This window comes from Eptesicus fuscus, chromosome 2 (genome assembly GCF_027574615.1).
Source record: "Eptesicus fuscus isolate TK198812 chromosome 2, DD_ASM_mEF_20220401, whole genome shotgun sequence".
Taxonomy (NCBI): Eukaryota; Metazoa; Chordata; class Mammalia; order Chiroptera; family Vespertilionidae; genus Eptesicus; species Eptesicus fuscus.
In genome coordinates this window covers 104,458,511-104,481,551 of record NC_072474.1, presented here as the reverse complement: position 1 = coordinate 104,481,551, position 23,041 = coordinate 104,458,511, and the positions used below count along the sequence as shown (strand labels likewise).

At 40.4% G+C, this 23,041-nt stretch overlaps 1 protein-coding gene across 1 annotated transcript; it reads right to left on the bottom strand.

Moving 5' to 3' along the window:
• Positions 1 to 18,849: 18,849 nt before the first annotated feature.
• On the bottom strand, positions 18,850 to 20,387 carry LOC103285007 (basigin-like). Its single transcript, XM_054724053.1, has one exon. It carries the CDS (start codon positions 20,340 to 20,342, stop codon positions 19,545 to 19,547), a length of 798 nt encoding a protein of 265 aa, XP_054580028.1. The 5' UTR covers positions 20,343 to 20,387; the 3' UTR covers positions 18,850 to 19,544.
• Between the last annotated feature and the right edge of the window lie 2,654 nt (positions 20,388 to 23,041).

The window sequence follows — 23,041 nt, the reverse complement described above, 5'->3', positions numbered from 1 at the left end:
ATATATGTATATGTATGTATTTCTATATATAGATACATATATATATATATCTATATATAGAAATACATACATATACATATATATATATATATATATATATATATATATATATATATATAATGATAGGTAACAGGTAGGTAGAGATCCAATTATCTCATCTGTAAAGTAAGGCTAATTATATCTTACCTCAATGAATTGTCATAAGAAATATATCAGATTACATTTGTAAAACTTTTGTCACAGTCCTTGGCATATGAATAAAATAAATACTTACTATTAAAAAATAGCAATATTTTAAAAGTAAAGTTTGGTAATATGATAAATATAGAGGACTGAGAAAATAGATGCATATGCTTAAAGCAAAAAATAAACTGTCTTCTATTAAGTTGACCATTCCACTATATTTGAGGGGAGGATTCAGTCTGACAATAGAATTTGTAGAAGGAACAAATTTTAGTGTTTGAAGGAACCTTAGAACAAAACATTCTTCACTTTCATATGATAAAATTAAGGCACCAAAGATGCTCTAACTTTTTCAAGGTCAAACAGCCATGAGGCAGAGCCAGCACAAAACACAGTTCTTCTGTCACTTGACCACAGTCTATTAGACCTCAATTCATATTTGTTAAAGGACCGGTTCAATTTATAATTCATATATGGATGAATTTACAAAGCTGATTCAGAACAGGTAATTCCATACTGTAGCATGTCACCCAAACAATGGAACATTGGGTTTGACACACATCATTTTTATCCATCAAAAATTTTTATGTTGATGCCTAAACACATTCCAGAGTCTTGAAAGTGCAGCAGAAGGTTTTGAAAAGCAAACAAACCTTAGTCATGTTATTAAAGGACACTTACTTTGGAAGGGAACTCTGGAGTGTTTAATTATCAACATGTGCCTTTCCATCCTCGGCCTATTAAATCATCTGGCCTGCTAATAATAGCCTGTTTAGCCATCAGGAGAAGATGGATGAGTTTTAGTTCCCATTTTCAAATCCAAGGGATCTGCCCTGTTTCTGAATTATCTGCAGATGAAGATTAGTCACTGAGGCATCTGTAGGTTGTACAGAGGACATTGGAGTCTTGGCCAGCACATTTATCCTCACCAATGCACAGCTCCCTCTCCTCTAGGGCTTCCACTGGTGAATAGAGATGAAAAATGCCAAGGTTAAATGTAGGGAAAGAAACCTTACCAATCAAAAGCCAATTTTAGCCTTTGTAAACTAGATTTAATTACTTCCTGTGTTTAAACTATCTGTGAATACATCACCTATTTAGCTTTGCAAAGGAAATTGTACATGTGATATGACTGCTTTCACAAAGCCTGTGAGTGTTTGTTTGTTCCTTTTAATCCATATCTAATGTTCCTGTCACCTGTTGATGTAACAAACTATCCCAAAACTTAGTGCCTTAAAATAATTTATTTGGATCATGATTTTGTGGATGAGGAATTTAGAGTGCTTTGCTGGGTGCCTCCTGTGTTCCTTGAGATCTAACTGGAGTGGCTTAACTGGTGCTGGATGACCCACTTCCAAGATGGTTCACTCACATGGCTAGTAAGTTGGTGCTGGTGTTGGCTGAAGTTTGGCCTAGTCTTTTGGCGAGATAACTTGGTTGTAGTCCACAAGGGCCTATTCACAGGTTGCTTAATCTTCCTTATGCAGAGCAGCTGAGTCCATAGAAGGAGTGTTCTTTCAGCCCACTAAAGGTGCAAGACTCCTTTGGACCTAACCTCAGAAGTCCCAGAAGGCCATTTTTGCTGTGTTCATTGGTCTAGCAAATCACCTAAGGCAAGCTCAAGATTTAAGGGGATGGAAAATAAACTCCCTCTCTTAGGAGTAGAACAGCAAAGACTTTGCAGACATCTTTTGTCTATTACATCAAGGAAAATAGGAATTGTTAGATTCTACCTACCTCCTCCACTCCACAAATTTTCTGATGTTTCTCAGAAGCTTAAAAAATATTTTAATGTATTTCTCTGATCTTCCTCCACTCCTGATATTGAATAAATATGTCTTGCTGTCTTGAAACAATGGTTTCAATCTATCAATCAAATTCTATTTATTTTTCTGATGTTTATTCCTTTCCTTTACAAACCCATTCCCATATTGAATGTAATACTGCAAATGCCATTCTGAGTCCTGAATAACGAGTCAGTAACAAATAATGAAAGCTTCAACACAATGTTCTCTGGGAGAGAGAGCAAGGCAGACAATGGAAGAAACAATTAAAAACTACTATCTAAGTTGGAGAAGGATCTTAACAATGGCAGAGCTTTTGAGATATTTAGGTGGCATTCATGTCATCCTTTCTCTTCTATGCCCTAATGAGCAAGGGTAAGAAAAAAGCAGTTTTGCAGATCTTATCAGTAGACTAAAAAAAGTAGAAATTAACTAGTAGTAAAAATCTCATATATTGAGCCCATTTTAATTTGCATACATTTGCATATGAATAACCAACTAATTGTTGTGAAGTAACAATTAAGAGAACAAAAGAAGAAAGAAAGGGGGCTTGAGGCTTCAACAGACACCTGGGAGACTTTATTTAAAAAGCTTTTTACATATTTCAATTGTATTTTAATAAAGACAAAGGCACCGAATTATGCACACAAAATATGATCAAAAGAATTAAAGTGAGAGAAGGTCCCTAACTTACTGATACCACTTTCTGATAGAGAGGTCTCTAATTCTTTCCACTTTGCTCTTTTTTACAAAAACCCTGCAAAGTTGTGTTTAGAACCCAAGGTTCTAGAGGTAGTGCTAAAGCTAGTTCTGAGTTTCCCCTGCAGAGATCATAAGCTTGCATGGACCCCTTTTCAAATTGATATTTTCAACAGGTATTCAATGTTCTTTGGTGTGTTCCTTAGTGGCGATCTTGTTTACTATGCTTGGGATAAATCGGCCTTCCTTTCTCTTCTTTGTAGTTCCAAACAATTCAGTTCTGGTCCCAAAATGGTTTCCTCCATTTTTTCATTTGTCCTAAAAAGCAATTAGCAAATATTTGTGTTATCTTGAGCATGCTCTTTGGGGATCAACCCCTATAATAGATTAATAGATTTTTGTTTTAAATTTTGCATGCCTAGAATCTATTTCTTCTGACAGTTGCAGAAGAGGGAATTTTCCTTTACACAATTTTATCTCATATTCTTAATCTTTGTGGTTTCTGAAGGGACTCACATGCTCAGCTCTAAGAATGAAGCCAAAGAAAAAAAAAAAGGGGGGGGTGTTATTTAGAGGTAGAGAGAGATGGATCAGAGCAAGATAAACATAGGCAAAATAAATGATCCCCCAGCCAGTGTTGCTTAGTGGTTGAGCATCGAACTATGAACCAGGAGACCATAGTTCGATTACCGGTCAGAACACATGCCCAGGTTGTGGGCTCATTCCCCAGTGAGGGATGTGCAGGAGGCAGCTGATAAATGATTCTTTCATCATTGATGTTTCTATCTCTCTCTCCCTCTACCTTCCTCTCTGAAATCAATACAAAAAAGAAAAGGAAAATAAAGGGAAGGAAGAGAGAGACAGACAGACAGAAAATATTGAGGACATTGTCTGAGATATTGAATTCAGCCATGCCTTCAAATTATATTTTTAATTATACAAGCCAATTAATGTGCCCCCACAATACGCACATGCACACACAATGGCACAGGCATGCACACCATGCACACATACACATGGAAACATTTCCTTTATTTATAACTAATCATCATTATTATTTTCTGAAGCTAGGTTTGGGTTTCTGTACTTAAAATCAGGCTTTATTAATACAATCCCTTATCAATTCATAGCCCAGTATTTCCTGCAGTTGTTCTTGAAAGGCATTGTCAAATCTAAACTAGTACATAAAATCCACTCCATTGGCTTTTATATAATAATTGCTAACCAATCAAAAGTAGCCATTTCAAATTACTTGAATCTGTTATGTGGTTATAACAGATATTGGGTAATAAATATAACTAACTAAATTATCCAATATAAAATTATTGATTTCCCAAGACAAAAACCTCCCTGTATGTGTATTAAATTTGTATACACACACACACTCACATATTCATTAGAGTAAGGATAAAAGGCCACAGTACTCTAAATCTCAGAGCAGGTGCACATCTAGTAGTATCTTCATAGGTCTATGTACATGGTAGCTTTGCTGAAGTAGCAAACTCCAATATCATGTCAGTGTTGTATACCACAAAAGGTTATATCTTGCTTATATTACATGTAAGCTTTAGACCAGCAGAGCTCTGCTCCCACAGTGGTCTGCTCCATGTGTTCCTAATTAGACTCCCAGGCTACAGGAGCAACCTCTATCTGGAATGAGCCTTTTTCTGAGCAGCAAGCAGAAGCAAAAGACTAAACTGAACTCTGCAATTATATTGGAAGCTTCTGCTCCAACGTGGTATCCATCATGTTCCCTCAGATTACACTGCACAGGTCTGCCAATGGTCCAAGAAAGTATTTGCCACCTACACAGTGGCACCACAAAGTACATGACAAAGACTTATGTCAGATTGTGTTACTAGCTTATGGTACTCTCTTAGGCCATGGATTGAATACAATATACCAGCTTTTACTGCTATTCTAGAGTCTCTAATGTGAGAATTTATCTTCAACATTTAGTAGAGAAAGACCATGCACCCTTGAGCTATGAAAGCTCAAGGTTCTTGCTTTCTGTTGGGGGAGTTCCCTTTCTATGATATGCTCCCCGCAAGGACATTGCTTTTCACAGTCTTGCTCAGTAGGTTATATGAAAATGAACTACCCATGATGTGTTGGTCTTAGATATCACTAGCAAATATGTTGACTCCACCACCATATTCCTCTGTCTCTAGGTTTTACAAATATGCAAAATATGCATTCCTAAAATTGCAACTGCTCAGAAACTTAATTTATTTGATCTGACCTTGCTACTTTTTTCTTTTTGATTCAAACTGGCCTTGTCCAGCCTAGCACCCTGACTCACTCACCTCCCTCACCCTTGCACGCCTACTCCCTTAATCATTAAGCCCTTATAATGAGGTTCTTGTCAGCATCAAATAATCTTAGGAACAAAGCCTCGTGTCTTTGACCATGGAGACAGAGTTTCAGTCACACTAGAGATAACATCTAGGCCTCAGTTGTGTTTCAGCTCCTGACCCAGAAAGACAGAATGACCCTAGTGCTTACACCCTTGCGAAACCAGACATGAGAACCAGATGTAATTATCAACTACCCACTACTCTAGTGTGGACCAATCAATAGAGACCATGACCCTAACTCCCTTAGTCACCATGATTAATGATTTTTCTCCCATATAACCCATCTGCTAGAAACCATTGGGAAGCCAGGTCTTAGAGCAACCACCCACCTGTGACATTGGATTTAGTAACATGTCCTTTAAAAAAATAAGCCATTACTTTCTTGGCTGAAAACTCCTGTTTTCATTTGATTGGGCTTTTTGATGTGCAAAGGCTAATGAACCTCCTTAGTTCTGTAACAAAATGTTGATTTGTTAAGATGTTGTGACTATCAGTGAGACCTAGGTTCCCTAGATTCATTCATGCACTGATATATTCTAGGACATTCCAGTAAATACAATTTTCTACATTTTACTTCATTGGTTTTAGCAATTCCTAAGTGGACACTGTTCTAGTAGGTGTGGCTGTGTAACAAACCACCCCAAATCTTAGTGGCTTGAAACAACAGCAATTATTTATTATAACTCATGATTTATATGAGTTAGGAGTTTATAAGCAGCTCCGCTCATGGTTCTGGTTCAGTCTTTCATGAAGTTGCAGCGTGATGGTGACTGGCACTACTGTCGGGAAGGCATCTTCACTCACATGTATAGAATCCCAGCTGGGAAGACTTGGACATCCAAGAACAGCACGGGCCCCTAGTGTATTTCTCTGTAACTCTATGTCCTCTCTTTTGTGATCTCCAACATAGCAGCTTCAGAACTACTTATATCGTAGATCAGCTGTCCAAAGGAACAAGACAAAAGAAAGAGATTCTAGCTTTAGAAGTCAGACAAATGTAAATTTTGCCATGTTCTTATACTTGAAGTAATTATAAAGTTACTAGAGGCCCAGTGCATGAAAATTCATGCACTGGAGGGAAGGTCCCTCAGCCTGGCCTGCCCCCTCTCACAGTCTGGGAGCCCTCAGGGGCAGGAGGCAACCCAGCGATCAGGGGAAGGCAACGCCCCCATCAAACCTCTGCTGCTGCCACTGCTGGCAGTGCAAGCCTCGGCCGGCCCTGGTTATCTGAGCCTCGGGTGGCCCTGGGCAGCTGGGCAGCCACCATCTGAGGCTTGCCTGTGCCTCGGGCCCACCCTGGGCGGCTGGGCAGCAGACATCCGAGGCTTGCCTGCACCTCGGGCTGGCCCTGGGAGGCTGGGGGGCAGAAGGGACTGGGGGACTCCAGAGGCAGGCACGCAGAATGGCCGGACCTGCCTGGGGGCGGGCCTGGCCATGCCACATGCCTGCCGCTCCATCAGGGCTGAGGGGACTGGGCACCGCCATCTTGTGGCTGTGGGTGCTGCCATCTTGGAGGGCACGGCAGTCAATTAGCATATTCCCTCCTTATTGGCTGTGGTGCTGCCATCTTCATGAGGGTGTGACAGTCAATTAGCATATTCCCTCCTTATTAGATAGGATGCCCAGGTTTGAGGAATGCACCAGAGACCTCATCTCTCAACAGAGGATTGTCAACATCATTTTGTAAGAAGAGTTAGTTATATGGGATTGATATTGGTGGGAGCATCACTGGAAAATCCAATTTGTGATAGATACCTTGGCTGCCTTGCCCCTTAATCTAGTTCTCATGAGACACACTGAATTTGAGTCAAAAAATGTTTTAACTAAAAGAAAAGACCAGAAAATAATCTCATACAACTCTTTCTGATGACCAGCTCAAGGAATGTAAGTGATTGACCAAGATAAGACAGATAATTAGATATAAATATACCAAAATGAGAGTAGGCATCCCTATCCTGAACCCACTTCACTAAATCACAGAACATGATTCATTTTATTGTGCTCCTGGTTTATACATTATAGCCATGGTGTAGTTAAACTGATAAAAGCTGAATCTTAAGCTCTATTGAAATAAAAATCAAATGTTATCTGCTCTTGGATATTTAGTTGTTGTTTTTTTTTTAATTTGTTAGCTAATAGTGATACTTAAGTCATTGATCAAAAACAGAATCTAAATCTCACACCTCCATGAAAATTAACACAAAATGTACCATAAATTTAACTGTAAATATAAAAATTGCAAGAGGTAAAAAAATGAATATACAATTTCTAAAGTACCTAAAGTGATACTTGGTAAGATTTTTATAACATTCTTAGCCAAAATATAATTGAACAAAACAGTATTAACTATTCTTATAAGGGTTTTGAACTCAATTCCTTAATAGTTGAGTTCAAATTTCTTCATAGTTATAGGGTTATTACAGCTATCTATTTCATATTGAGTGAACAGTGATAGTTTGTGTTTTTCAAGAAAGTAGTCCATTTCATCAAAGTCAAATTTACATGTGCAGAGTTGTTCAGGGAATTTCCATATTACATTCTGGTATGTCTGCAGGGTCTACAGTGATATTCTCTGCTTCATTTATAATATTGGTAATTTTATACTTTTACTTCCTCCCTCCCCTCAGTCTTGCTAGATGTTTGCCAACTTTATTGATCTTTTCAAAGAATCAGCTCTTGGTGTCATTGATTTTCTCTATTGTGTTTCTACTTGCAAGTTCATTGATTTCTGCACTTATTATTTCCTTTTGTCTCTTTGCTTTGGGTTTATTTTGTTTCTATTTTTCTAGATTATTCGGGTAGAAGGTTGATTATTTATTTAAGATATTTTTCCGAATAAGTGAATTTAGTTTTAAAAATTCCCACTTAGCACTGTTTTAGATGTGTTCTACAAATTTTGATAATTTGTATATTCATTTTGATTCAGTTACATGTACGTATTTAAAATTTGTTGAAACTCCCTTTTTGAACAATAGGTAACTTGTAAATATACTACTCAGTTCCAAATGTTTGGAGATATTCTGTAATCATTCTCCTATTGATTACTAGTTTGATTCCTTTGTGGTTAGAGAAAAGACTGTATACTTTCAGTTAGTTTAAAAATTTTTAAGTTTATTTTATGGATTTCTACCTTAGGATATAATTAATGAGCATTTGAAATTAATATGTGCTCTACTGTTGTTTGGTGTTCTGAAAATATTGAGTAGATACAATTGGTTAATGCTATTATGGAGGTTTTCCTGTATAGTTTGTTTGTTTGCTTTTTATGAATTATTGAGAGAGGGGTATTGAAGTATCCAAGTATAATAGTGAATATCTATTTTTTTTGTTTGTTTAAATTCTACCAGTTTCTGCCTCACACATTTTGCAGCTTTGTTATTTGATGCATACATATTCAGTATTTCTGTGCCTTTTTGTGGGTTTACCCTTTATCGTTATACAAAGTCATTCTTTCTGGTAATTTATTTTTGCTCTGATGTCAATTTTATCTGATATTAAGAAATACACTTATGCTTTTTCTGATCAGTGTTTGAATAATATATATTTTTTGAAATAGTTGAGTCATATTATAACCCACTCAGCCAATCTCTGTCTTTTAATTTGTATATTTACACCATTTACATTTAATGTAATTATTGATATAGTAGGGTTTAATCCTGCCATTTCATTTTTATTTACTGTTTATATTCTCAGTTTATTTTTATTTTTCTGTTTCCTTGACTTCTTGTGGGTTACTTGGATTTATTTTAGAATATTTCTTTGAGTAGCCTCTCTCTCTCTCTCTCTCTCTCTCTCTCTCTCTCTCTTTTTCTCTCATATATTTATATGTGTGTGTGTGTGTGTGTGTGTGTGTGTGTGTATAAAATCACTGTCTACTTGTGTCATTATTTTACAAGTTCAAATAAAGTATTACAACTTTCCCTTTAGTTTTCTTTGACATCTCTATTTATAATATAATTGTCTAAAATATCTCCTCAGCATATATAGGTTGTCACAAAAAATGTATACACACACTTTGAATAACTATAAAGGCAGTGTTTATTAAAGTACATTTCATTTTCAAAATTGAGCTATCAGCTATTAAAGTGTGCATACATTTGGGGGGAAACATCCTGTATTTAGAACTACATCACACAATGTTAAAATTTTATAGATTTAGTCATAAAAAATATTAGAGAACTTAAAAGGAAAAAAAAAGCCCTTTGTATATTTTTTATATTTTCTTATCTTATTGTTTTATCTTTACTGATGTTTCATGGTTGCTTATTTTGTAATATCCATTGTGTTTATAGTACTTTCTATAGTAAATCTTTTAGAATAGGTCAGAAAATGAAATAGTCTCTTGGTTTCTTATCTAAGAATGTTTTGATTTTTATTTTATCCTGAATATTATATTTTCTGGGTATAGGCTTCTAGGTTGACAGTTCTTTTTTTATTTTCATCACTTAAAAATACTGTGCCTTTTTGTTTTTGTATCCATCATTTCTGATGAGAAATCAGCTATAATTTTAATTGTTTTTCCCCTAGTGGTAAGATATTATTTTCCCTTTGGCCACTTTCAAGATTCTTTGTCTTTAGTTTGCCAAAGTTTAATTATATGTCTTTGCATGGATTTCTTTGGGTTTATTCTGTTTGGATTTCACTCATTTTCTTAAATCTGTAGGTTTATTTCTTTTGACAAATTTGGGGAGTTTTGGTCATGATTTCTAGATATAAACTAGAGGCCCATTGCAGGAATATTCCTGCAAGAATAGGGCTTCCTGCAGTGGTCTCTGCCACCCCCCCTGCTTCCCTCCCTTCTCCGCTGCCCTGCTTGCTTGCTTCTCCGCAGCTTTTCTCCCTTCTGCAGCACTTGGCTTCCTTCTACACTGTCTTCAGTCTTCACTCTGTGCCTGGATATGCAAATTAACTGCCATCTTGGTTGTGCTAATTTTCATACTCACTCCTGATTGGATGGTGTGCGTGGCTTGTGGGTGTAGCAGAGGTACGGTCAATTTGCATGTTTCTCTTTTATTAGATAGGATGTTTCAGCCCTGTCCTCTTTCTTCTCTTTTTCTTTAACTCCAATGGCATAAATGTTAGGTTTTTTATAATAGTCCCACAGATACCTAAGGTTCTATAACCTTTTTGTTTGTTTATTTGTTGTTGTTGTTTATAACTCTTTGCTGTTCAGATTGGGTAAATTATATTGCTCTCTGTCCCATTTATTGATAATTTTCTCAGTTCCCTCCATTCTGCCATTAAGCCTATTCACTGAGATTCTTGTTTTAGTAATTGTATTTTTCAGTTCTAAAATGTCCATTTAGTTCTTCTTTATAGCTTATTTTTCTTTGCTGAGGTTTTCTATTTTATTTATTTATTACAAGCATGTTTATAATTGCTCATTAAAGCATTTTATTGTAGCTACTTTAAAGTCTTTGTCAGATAACTTTAACATCTTTATTATATCAGCACTAGAGGCCCGGTGCACGAAATTTGTGCATGGAGGAGGGTGTCCCTCAGCCCAGCCTGCACCCTCTCCAATTTGGGACCCTTCGAGGGATGTCCGACTGCCCATTTAGGCCCGATCCCAGTCGGACATCCCTCTCACAATCCAGGACTGCTGGCTCCCAACTGCTCACCTGCCTGCCTTCCTGATTGCCCCTAACTGCTTCTTCCTGCCAGCCTGATCACCCCTAACCACTCCCCTGCCAGCCTGATTGATGCCTAACTGCTCCCCTGCCAGCCGGTTTGCCCCTAACTGCCCTCCCCTGCAGGCCTGGTCACACCTAACTGCCCTCCCCTGCAGGCCTGGTCCCCCCCAAGTGCTCTCCCCTGCAGGCCTGGGTATCCCCAACTGCCCTTCCCTGTAGGCCTGGTCGCCCCAAACTTTCCTCCTCTGCTGGCCTGGTCCCCCCCAAATGCCCTCCTCTGCAGGCTTGATCACCCACAACTGCCCTCCCTTGCAGGCCTGGTCCCTCCCAACTGCCCTCCCCTGCTGGCCATCTTGTGGTGGCCATCTTGTGTCCACATGGTGGCAGAATCTTTGACCACATGGGGGCAGCCATCTTGTGTGTTGGAGTGTTGGTCAATCTGCATATTACTCTTTTATTAGATAGGATAGAGGCCTGGTGCATGGGTGGGGGCCAGCTGGTTTGCCATGAAGGGTGTCCCGGATCAGGTTGGGGGTTCCCTTGGGGTGTCGGGTGGCCTGGGTGAGGGGCCTGTGGTGGTTTGCAGGCTGGCCACCCCCCCCCCCCCCCCGCAGTGACCAAGCATAAGCCCTGGTATCTGGGATTTATTTATCTTCTACAATTGAAACTTTGTAGCCTGTAGCAGAGCCAAGCCTCCTGCTTCCTCCATGGAGGCAGCCATTTCTGTTTGGATTTATTTATCTTCTATCATTGAAACTTTGTAGCCTTAAGTGGAGGCCTAGGCCGGCAAGGGCAGGCAGAAAGCTTGGCTTCCTCCATTGCTGGGGAAACCCAAGCCTCCCTCCTCCTCTCTGTGGCCACAGCCATCTTGGTTGGGTTTATTTGCATACTCGCTCCTGATTGGCTTGTGGGTGTAGCGGAAGTATGGTCAATTTGCATATTACTCTTTTATTAGATAGGATTGGCATCTCATGTATTTTTTTCATTCATTTTCGTATCTCTGATTCTTGATGTGACAAGTGATTTTTTATGGAACCCTGGACATATTTGCATTATGTTAGGCACTTCTTGATATTATTAAACTTCTCATTTACCTGGCATTTTGGTGGCATGTTCTGCCAGAGAAAAACCCACTCATTTATTGCCACATAAAGACAGAATTCCAGGTTTGCCACTTAGCCTCCATCAACACCAAAGTTTGGCAGGGCTCATTACTGCTGGGCAAAAGTATGTGTTCTGACTCTGCATGTGGTCTCCACTGACAGCATTGGGGGTGACCTTGTTACCACTGGGTGATGATTAAAGGTCCCTTCTCTATTAGGGCTCCCCACATTAGTGGGGAGGGGGAACATTACTGCTGAGTTCAGTGGAAGTCTATGCTTCCATGTCATCTGCACTAACACCATGGGCTGGGGCCTTTTTACTGGCCAGCAGGAATTAAAAGTCTGCCTCCCGTCCTACCTTCTCCAACTCCTGCCCAGAAGGGTATTAGCCCTTTGCACTCACTTGCTTTTTTCTCAATTCCTTTATTCTACTCGGGATTTAATTTTTTAAATACCCCAGATTTTACAAAGCACGCAGTAGAATAAAAAACTGGAGTTTCTTTTCATACAAACTTATTTATTTGGATTTTTTTATATTTCAAATACATACGAGCTGCTACAGATGCTAACCATGTCGAGTCACACTTGAAATCCAAGTGCAAAAGGTTAGAGTTCCTTGTTACATCCTCAAGTGGGTCCTAATCAGCTTTTGCTGGCCTAAGTAGGGTAGGGCTAGAGATATTTCTGTGTTCTTTAACTTTCTGTGCTCTTAGAAGAGTTGCTGTCCAATAGTTTCCTGTCTTGCTAGGCTGCCCCTTTCCCTAGTCCTTTGGCTAGAGAGAACAGGCTTTTGTTGGGCTATTTTTGTCTGTGCCGGCTGGTGTTTCCAGATTGCTGACTTCATCTGCTGAGAGTCAGGATATAAAAGGCAAAAAGAACACCCAGGTAACTAACCCCCATGTTATTCCCAGTATCCTAAGTTTTCTTGTGAGTCTGTTGTCTTTTCTCTATATTTTAGTCTTCTTTATTTGTTTTATATATTATGTCCAGTTTATTATATCCAATATTCTTAGTTGTACTAAGTAGGATGATGAAATAAGTATGTCTATTCTATCTCCAAGAAGCAGACGTCTCATTAGGAAAACTTTTTAAAATAATAATTTCATTTATAGTGGGGTTTTTTTATGAAAAATAAACAGTCCGGTTCATTTGAGAGGTTGCCCAGGAAACAACAAAATCACAAAGAGTATATTTGTTACTATGATCAGACTATCCAAGCAAATGGATTCAGAAAGTACTTAAAATATTGGCATTTTTGCAAAATCCAGTTCCCAATGAGCCAGAAGACCAATAATATATGTGTTCCTTCAGTTAATACACAGGGATAGTACTTGAACCAAACCCACCTAGAAACACCTTGGAACAGATGTTAAGACCAAGCAAGAAATTGTAATCACAGGTAGACAGACTGACCTGGGAGAACAGACTTGCCAGTAGTCTTTTGCTATCATGTCATTTTACTTGTCCTGACTACACCCCTAGGAGGGAGGTACTATTACTGATGTCCATTTTACAAAAGAGGAAAAAGAGGCTTAGAGATTCAATATGTATTTCAAGCTTTTAGTACTAATAAGTAGAAAATCTATTATCCAAAACTTATTGGTTTTTCTCTAGAATTTAAGCTTTTAACTCTTAGAGGTTAGAGATGCTCAGAAAAAGTGTCTCTAATATTAGTGTTCCAGTCTGGGGAACATAGCAACAGTATCCAAGAATCACAATTATCTATATTCTCATTCAAAATGATCATCTAAGATAGTGATTCGAAAAGTAACTGGGGGTTCCAACAGATAACTGAGCCTCAGTAAATGGCATTGCAGCAGAAATTATCTGTAGTTGCTGAAAAAGAAACAAATAGGAATCTTCTTTTTTTAAGTCAGGGACAGGAAAACCTGAGTTCATAAATTAGGGTCAGGGTGAAGATTTTGATCCAGATTGAAGTGAAATGGAAATGTAAGGAGTGGACACAAAACTCACAGGGAAAAGGAACTGCCCAGGTAATTTGACCATTGACTTGTCATCAGTCATCACCATGATAATACTATCAATTAATAAGTGCCTATAATGTGCCAAGGGCTGAGCCAGATACTGAAACAAATTTCAATCAGAACATGCAAGAGAGGCTCACGTTTCAATTAAGTGTGTTGGGTTCCTTTTATCACAATGGAACATACTAAAAGGATGTACTTAGGATTCCAGCATTTAGCACCAAAGGCTTTAGAGTCCTGGCTAGGAAGGACAACTTTGTAAGAAATTCATGAGGAAGAGAATGGAAAGTCATATGTGTTTTCTGCCTCAAGTCAGGATTGGTCTACAACTAAGGTGCAACTAAGGCTGCAATGGAACATATTAGTGATCTATCAGGATAAAAATAAGAATTTAGCCATGAAGAATCTCACTTTCACTAGGGACAGACATCGTTCCAAATCTAAGGTGGGGGGGGGGGGAGAATCAATAGAAAGATAATATCTTCTATTTAGGACATTTGGTCCTGTCCAAATGGTTCATGGAGACATGCGGTTCATTCCAAAAGGTCCTTGAAATGTGGTCCTGTCCAACATGTTCATAAGCATATTTGGGCCATACCAAATGGTCCTTGCTATTTGGTCCTTCCCAAAATATCTACACTTATAAAACCTCCCTCAGTTCAAATAGCCTGCAACATTTATTTATCCCTTTGGTTTATAGATTAATACATTTTTAAAAATACTGTACTATCATGTCTTCTTGGTCCAATAATTGTGTTGTGGCTGTATTGCTAATAATAACCCTTCTTGCCTCAGTACCTTAGATAGTAATGGCACATGGGGTTAGATAGATGGGTCAGCGTGGACCAAAAGTCTCCATGGACATTTTGGACAGGACCAAATTTCAAGGACCTTTTGGCATGGACCAAATGTCTCCTAATAAATGTTTTGGACAGAACCAAATGTCCACTAATCTAGCATCCAAGCAATCCATCCATTCACCAATCATTCATTCATTCATTCATTCATTCAACTACTAATTACTGAATGTCTGCTCTTTGCCTGGTATTATGCTAAGTCCTCCATATTCAGAAAAGAACACAACAAACCTGATTTCTGCCTTTATTGGACTTACTGACAAAATAACACTAGAGAACACTTTCCACAATGGATTGATTGATGGATCACAGAGAACACAGGCATCCCTGGACTGGCTGTTTAAGTGCAGGGGTGTCCCTTACTATAAATGATGTAATAAAAATGTATAGCAGAGATACACAATCTTGCTTAGGGGAATAGTAAAGTCTTCCCAGAGGAAGAGACATGGAAGCAGAGACCTTGACTTGGAGAAAGAGGAGGAAGGTAAGTGTTAAAAAGTTCCAGTTAGAGTAAATAGCCTGTGCAAAAACCTGGAACTGACACAGCACACTGAAAAAGCTAGGAGAAGGCTGGGGTCGCTGGAGTTTGACCAGAGCAGCATCTCACCTCTGTGACCTTAGAGGTGGGAGAGAATTTCTTAGAGGCAGAACATAGGGTACGGGTTGGGCGGGTGTCTTAGGAAGTGTCTCTGAAGTGGCTAGCTCAGTGTAGCTATGTTGTGGGTGATGGGAACCTCTCTCTACTGCTCTACTGCCTTTTCTGTCTTTGTACTAAACACAAAGGGTGACGACGTGAAAGGGGCTCTTCTTACATCTTGAAAACCTCATCTTCTCCACAGCAGGAGTTCTCGAGTGGCCCCAAGCTGGTATTTGTAGAGCAGTGCTAACTCTGCCCTTTTGGGGAGTCATCCATTAGCAATGGGAGTTATTTCTGTGTCAGCTCCTCAGATCAGAGGCAGCTGGGCAGCCAGGATCCACATGGCCTGGTCCAGGTCATCATGAGGCTGATGAAAAGGGGGATGGAGCTCTGACAGCTATAAGACCTAGTACCGAGGAGCCAAAGGATGTATTTTAAGCTACTTTAAAGTCTGTGGATGTTATTTGCTCCTTTGAAGCTCATTATGGCACTGAGCTAACCATTTAGTAATCCCACTGAAGTCTAATACCAAAGAGTAGTAATTTGCCAGCTAATTCAAGCATCCTGTTTTGCTGAAACCCACCTCTTATAAAACTATGGAATACCATATATCATGTATTTCTTCTACATTTATATTTGGAAGTATTTACGTTGGGATTTTTATTGGTGTATTTACATACAGGAATGATGTTGTAATTTTGATAGAGTAACTACCAACCCCATGTAGGTAGCATAATTAAATGCTCAGGCTTATTTCATTTATTCAATAAACTAGAAGCCCGGTGCACGAAATTTGTGCACAGAGGGGGGTTGTCCCTCAGCCCAGCCTGTACCCTCTCCAATCTGGGACCCCTGGAGGGATGTCCGACTGCCCGTTTAGGCCCTATCCCAAGATCGGGCCTAAACGGGCAGTCGGACATCCCTCTCACAATCCAGGACTGCTGGCTCCCAACTGCTTGCCTGCCTGCCTTCCTGATTGCCCCTAACCGCTTCTGCCTGCCAGCCTGATCACCCCCTAACCACTCTGCTGCCAGCCCGGTTGATGCTTAACTGCTCCCCTGCAGGCCTGGTCACCCCTAACTGCCCTCTCCTGCAGGGTTGATCACCTCCAACTGCCCTCCCTTGCAAGCCTGGTCCCTCTCAACTGCCCTCCCTTGTAGGCCTGGTCCCTCTCAACTGCCCTCCCTTATAGGCCAGGTGCCTCCCAACTGCCCTCTCCTGCTGGCCATCTTGTAGTGGCCATCTTGTGTCCACATGGGGGCAGGATCTTTGACCACATGGGGGCAGACATATTGTGCGTTGGAGTGATGGTCAGTCTGCATATTACTCTTTTATTAGATAGGATAGAGGCCTGGTGCAGGAGTGGGGTCCAGCTGGTTTGCCCTTAAGGGTGTCCCTGATCAGGGTGGGGGTTCCCTTGGGGCATGGGGTGGCCTGAGCGAGAGGCCTGTGGTGGTTTGCAGGCCGGCCACGCCCCCTGGAAACCCAAGCGGAGGCCCTTGTATTTGGAATTTATCTTCTACAATTGAAACTTTGTAGCCTGGAGCGGAGCCAAGCCTGCTGCTCCCTCCGCGACCGGCAGCCATTTCTGTGGCAGTTAATTCACCTTCTATAATTGAAACTTTGTAGCCTTAAGCGGGTGGGCCCAGACAGTGTGTGCAGAAAGCTTTGCCTCCCCTGTTGCTGCCGGCAACCCTGGCTTGCTCTCTCAAGCTCCGTTCTGCCACCATTTCTGTTTGAATTTGTTTACCTTCTATAATTGAAACTTTGTAGCTTGAGTGGAGGCTTAGGCCTGCAACAGCTCACGGAAAGCTTGGCTTGCTCTGTTACCTGGGAAACCTTGCTCTCTGTGGCTGTAGCCATCTTGATTGGGTTAATTTGCATACTTGTCCTGATTGGCTGGTGGGCGTGGCTTTTGGGTGTGTCGATGGTATGGTCAATTTGCATATTACCTTTTTTTTTAGGTAGGATATTTGCTGATTTCAAACATCTGTGAGGCACACTTCTACATACCAAAGCTCAGTAAGGAAAAAGATACACAAAGTTTTTATTCATGTGTGGTCTGTAATCTAAAGAGTTTAGATAATAACCTGGTAATAAAGAAAAAGAAGGAAAAAATAAAAAGAGGTAGAAAGAAAATCAGTAAACAACAGAAGGGAATGAAGGAAGGCATAAAAAAGGGAGGATGGACATTTCCAGTGTTAACTAGTAGAGAAATTGAAAGGATAATGTGATAAATCATACTTGCAATGTGTCTGGTTAATCAGTGCTATGTAGCACACTACTCAAAACTTAGTGTTTTAAAACAACATTGTGTTTTATTGTTTTTTGTTAGTTGAAAATTCTAGGAGGATTCAGCTGGGTGGTTTTTCTGTGACCCATACAGTAGCAACTGGGACAGGAAGATCCACTTCCAAACATATGTCTAGCCCCTCAGAGCCTCTCTCTCTCTCTCTCTTTCCCCCCTATTTCCCTTCTCCTTTCTCCTTTTTCTTTCCACAGAGTATTTCATTCTCCACAGTCTGTCCTTGTGGCTGAGGCTTCTTACAGTATGGTTATCAGAGAGGGTTACACTAATGACATGGCAACTTGCTTCTAAGTGTGAGTGAAAATTGCAGGTCTCTAAAGGCCAGAGCTTAGAGCATCACCTCTGCCCTATCCTCTTTATGTGAGCAGCACAGAACCCACCCAAACTTGGGGAGTTACGGCATGGACTCCACTTCTCAATGGCAGAAGTGCCAAAGCATACATGGCCACCTCTAATCGACCACAGAGTCCCTGCCATGAGGTTGAATGATCAAGGATACCTTTCCTCAGGAGGCAACATTTGAACTAAGTCCTGGATGACAAGAAAAAAACAAAAAACTATAATGTTAACTTCTGAAAGCATACCACGCTAGGCAGAGGAAATAGCAGTACAAAACCCTGAGGCATAAATGATTGATGTATTTGAGAAAAGCATGAAGGCTAGTGTAGCTGGAGCTTGAACACTGAGGCAGAAGCTTTAAGGAGATGAGACAGGAAAAGTAGAGTCAATTGGCCATGGGCAGGAATTTGGATGCTATTATTAGTGTGAGGGAAGGCATTGTACACTTTTGAAATTGGCACGAGGTAATTTATATATTTAAAATATTATAAAGATTCAAAAATAACAGGTGGAAGGGAAGTTTAGAGACTATCACAGTAATCCAAGTATGAGACGATGATGATGACCTAGACTAGCTTAGATCCAGTGGAGACATAGGTTAGGGTATAAGTTTGGGACAGGTGCAAGTGTACGTACAGATATAAATATAGATGTAGAAATAGATTTAGAGAGAGACCTATGTAGTTTTAGATTTAAGTCGAGATGGAGATTTACATACACATATATAGAAATAGAACTACTTTATGGGTTTAGAGATCAAGATATACACATAGAAATTGATATAGAAATAGATGTAGATTTGAAAATTATATATATATGTGTATGTGTGTGTGTGTGTGTATTTAGATACAAATACAGATAGTTATCAACTTAGAAATAAATATGGGTTAGATACACAGACACAAGCACAGATATAGATACATTAGAGACAGACGTAGAATCTGTTAATGAATGAAGATACAAAAGAACTCAAGGATGACTTGAGCAACTAGATGCAGAGCAATGCTGTTTTCTGAGTTAGAAAACTGCTTTATGGAAATTATTCCACTAATAAGATAAAATAGCCCAAGAAATCGGAAGTATTTATGGGGAAAATGTCACATCTGAGTAGGTATTTACTATTTATTTTTCCCTCTTCTCTCTCACGAATGCCCTTCCTTGCCTCTTTCTTCCCCATAACGTTTCTTGCCTGTGGAACCTTGTGATTGGAAAGCATCAGAGACTTTGGAGCAAGAGTGGCCCGCATTTAAACAGGCGTGGCCATGCACAAGCTGTGGACTGTGGGCAAATTTGCTCACATTTTTTTTTTTTTTTTCTGGAAAAGTGGGTCAGCCTTTATTGGTGAGCAGGCAGGCAGGTGGGGCTGGGGGCTCCCATGAGAGTCAGGATGCTATGGAGGAAGAAGCCTCAGGCCCACCTGAGGAGGGGGTTTCTTCAGTCACCATGGGCACAGGGGGGAATGGGACTCCCAGTCCATGATGGTCACCCAGACCCTCCCCCGCCTCCCAGCGTGGGGATGGCAGGAGCAGTGAGGGGGATCCTCGGAGGGGCGGCCCTGAAGTCAGGCAGTACCAGGTCACACAGACCTGCGGTGATGGGACAGGACTGGCTTGGGGCCGGCAGGATGCCAGGCATTGTGACCGGCGACCTCTCGCTCGGTCAGTTGGCGTTCCTCTTGTCTTTGTCATTCACGCGGTGCCCACTGGTCTTTGGTGGAGCAGAGCCCGTGTCTTCCTCACCCAGGACCTCCTCTGGCTTCCGACACTTCTCGCAGGCTAAGATGATGGTGACCAGCACGATCACCTCGGTCACCACGCCCAGGAAGGGCCACAAGGCAGCGAGGCGGCTGCGCAGGCGCAGCGTGATGATGGCCCGTTCCTTGCCCTCGGAGTTGGTGCCATAGCAGGCGTACTGGCCAGGGTCCGCCTTCAGGTCGAGTTCCTGGATGTGCAACTCCGTCCTGGTCTCCGAGGACACCACGAACTTGTTCTGGGACTTGTTGTTGAGAAGCTGGTCGCCGGTGTCGTTGATCTTGTACCACGCCCACTCGGTGACCGGGGGGAAGGACCGAGACTCGCAGACCAGCACCACTCGCTCCCCTTCGATGCCCAGCTCGGACTTGGTCACAGCCTCAATCTTGGGGGGCCCGTTCACAGTCAAGCTGGCGGTTCTGCCTGCAGGCTCCGAGAGGAAGGTGCAGAAGTACTGTCCCGGGAGCTCCTCTGGGTCTACCTCGTACTCGGTTGTCAGATCGGGCTGCGAGTCCTCCTGGACCACCCGGTCCCCTTTCATCCAGCGGTGTCCCAGGATGGCCGTGTCACTGGAATTCAAGGTGCAGGTGAGGCGTGTTTTGGAGCCATCATCAAGTATGGAAGTCGAGATATTGCTCCCCGCTCCAGAGCCGCTCTCGATGCCCAGCAGGGTGAACCCCAGAACCACAAGGAGTGCCGCTGCCATGTCGCCGTCCTGGTCCCTGTGGCCAACCGTCACCCACCGCCTGCCACCCGCCACCCGCCACCCACCACCCGCCACCCACGGGGATATAAGAACCTGGAAGGCAGGGCGGGAGCGGGTGCACAGGGAGGGGCGCACAGGGCCCAATGGCCATCCTCTCCGCTCACTTCTTTAAGCTTCGGCTTCTACAACCTCAAAAATGAATGATCTATGTCACAGGGCTGCTATGAGTGTTAAAAGTAAAACAAATAAAAATAAAAATAAATGATAGGATGCATGCAGCAAGATGTTTAGTACCAAGTAGGGCTCAAGAAATGTTAATCTTCCTCTCCTTATATTCTAGCCCAGTGGTCGGCAAACTCATTAGTCAACAGAGCCAAATATCAAAAGTACGACGATTGAAACTTTTTTAGAGAGCCAAATTTTTTTTAACTTAAACTTCTTCTAGTGCCACTTCTTCAAAATAGACTTGCCCAGGCCGTGGTATTTTGTGGAAGAGCCACACTCAAGGGACCAAAGAGCCGCATGTGGCTCGCGAACCACAGTTTGCCGACCACGGTTCTAGCCTTTCAAAATCCTACTTGTGGGTCAAGACCTAACCTTGCTTAGCTGCTTTATAAATTTTTTTCAATCATCTCCACTCCTTATTGCATTATTTCAAAATTATTTCTGTCAAACTAATGCAAGTCCCCAATTAAACTGTAGTTTCCCTGAAGGCAGCGATTCACTCTGACTCATCCTCTTTCTTCCATAGCATGTAGCTGAGCACTCCATAAGTACTATAAAAATCCTTTTTGATCGATTCCTTTTTTGTTTCTTTAGGTGAATTAAGTAATTCTTCAGTGTTAAAGGTCCAGTGAAAAGCTGACTAAAACAAGTATTTAATATATGGAGTCCCATGTTTATTTGTGTGTTTTTTGAACTAAATAGGAAAGGGACTTAAATTATTTTCTTATTATTTTCAGGTAGTTCTCATATTCAATAGAATGTTATAAATGTGAAAACAAAGGTCTTTGTAATGATGATTTTTCCCCATGAAGTTGACTGAAAGGCTGTCAATATCTACAAATTATGTTGATGTGTCAGTCTCAAATGAATTGTATTATATTAAAACATTTGTAAATGCTAAAAAGCATTGCTTGATACCCTTGGTTAAAATTTACCTTTGAAAATTTAACCTTCTGAGATAGATATTTTACATTATATTTTAAAGTATATTTGTTACAAGTAGTTTTTCTTAATTCAAAATGTGATTTCTAGATAAAGTTTCACATTAATGTAATATCTTGCTTTCCTCTGCCTCTATCTGTGACCATGAAATTGTTCTCTTACACGGATTATAAAGGCATATCCACACAGCTGGAATATTTCCTATTACTAAAAAATTATGACCATTCAGGACAAGATTGCCTCCATTTCTGATCAAATATAATCACTGATATCTTTGTCAAACCATTTTAATGTGAAGAGAATTACTTTTTTGGTAGATACTAGACCATGTGTTTTTAAAATTTCATCTCTATGATTTGAGAATCTTTATTTTTAAGGACTAGCTCTCATTTTACTTCATTATTGCTTTCCTAATAGCTTATTGATCTTGGCATTCAATAATTTTCTACCTTGAATGTTTTCATGAAATAATAACCCCCAATTTAATAACATGATATCATATAATATATTTCAAATAATATATGAACTAAAAAAAGGTCTCCTTACTACACTACTTAAATGTTATTTTTGGTATATCATTTTTATCAGAGTAAAAAACTGAGTATTATATAACAAATGCTGCACAAAACCACAACAAAAAGAGTATGAACTAAGAAATATTAAACCAATACTTTCCCTAGTGCAAATATAACATCTTAATAGATGCTAGAATGTGGGCTATTCCACTACTGAAACATTGGCACAAAATCTATGCCCCAAATGGATGACTCAATAAGTAAATAAAATGCCTGAAATGCAAAAGGTATTTTATTTTTCATTGAAGTGATGTGGATAATCTGGACCCTTCTTTCTTTTATATCCTCACATCAGATTACCTCTTGCCTTGCTCAGAATGCTGTAGATCAGTGGTTCTCAACCTTTCTAATGCCGCGGCCCTTTAATACAGTTCCTCATGTTGTGGTGACCCCCAACCATAAAATTACTTTCGTTGCTACTTCATAACTGTAATTTTGCTACTGTTGATGAATCATAATGTAAATATCTGTGTTTTCCGATGGTCTTAGGCTCTACAGCAGCATTTCTCAACCTGTGGGTCGCGACGCACAGGTTGAGAACCGCTAGCAGGGTCGCCTAAGACCATCGGAAAACACAGATATTTACATTACGATTCATCAACAGTAGCAAAATTACAGTCATGAAGTAGCAACGAAAGTAATTTTATGATTGGGGGTCACCACAACATGAGGAACTGTATTAAAGGGTCGTGGCATTAGAAAAGTTGAGAACCACTGCTCTAGATGCACTGGCCCTCTCAGATTCCTTTAATGCATGTGTCTCTCTTAGCTAGGACATTTTGAACCTCACATTTCCTCTACCTTCAACATTTTCCAAATAGTCTTCACGTGGTGCTATTTTCTTCATCCTTCAGTTTAAATTTCATCTCTGCAGTCAGACTTTCTCTAGCTATTTGAAGGATGACTTGCTGTATTCATAGAGCTGCATCTCATAGAGCATCTTCTTTCCTTCAGAGT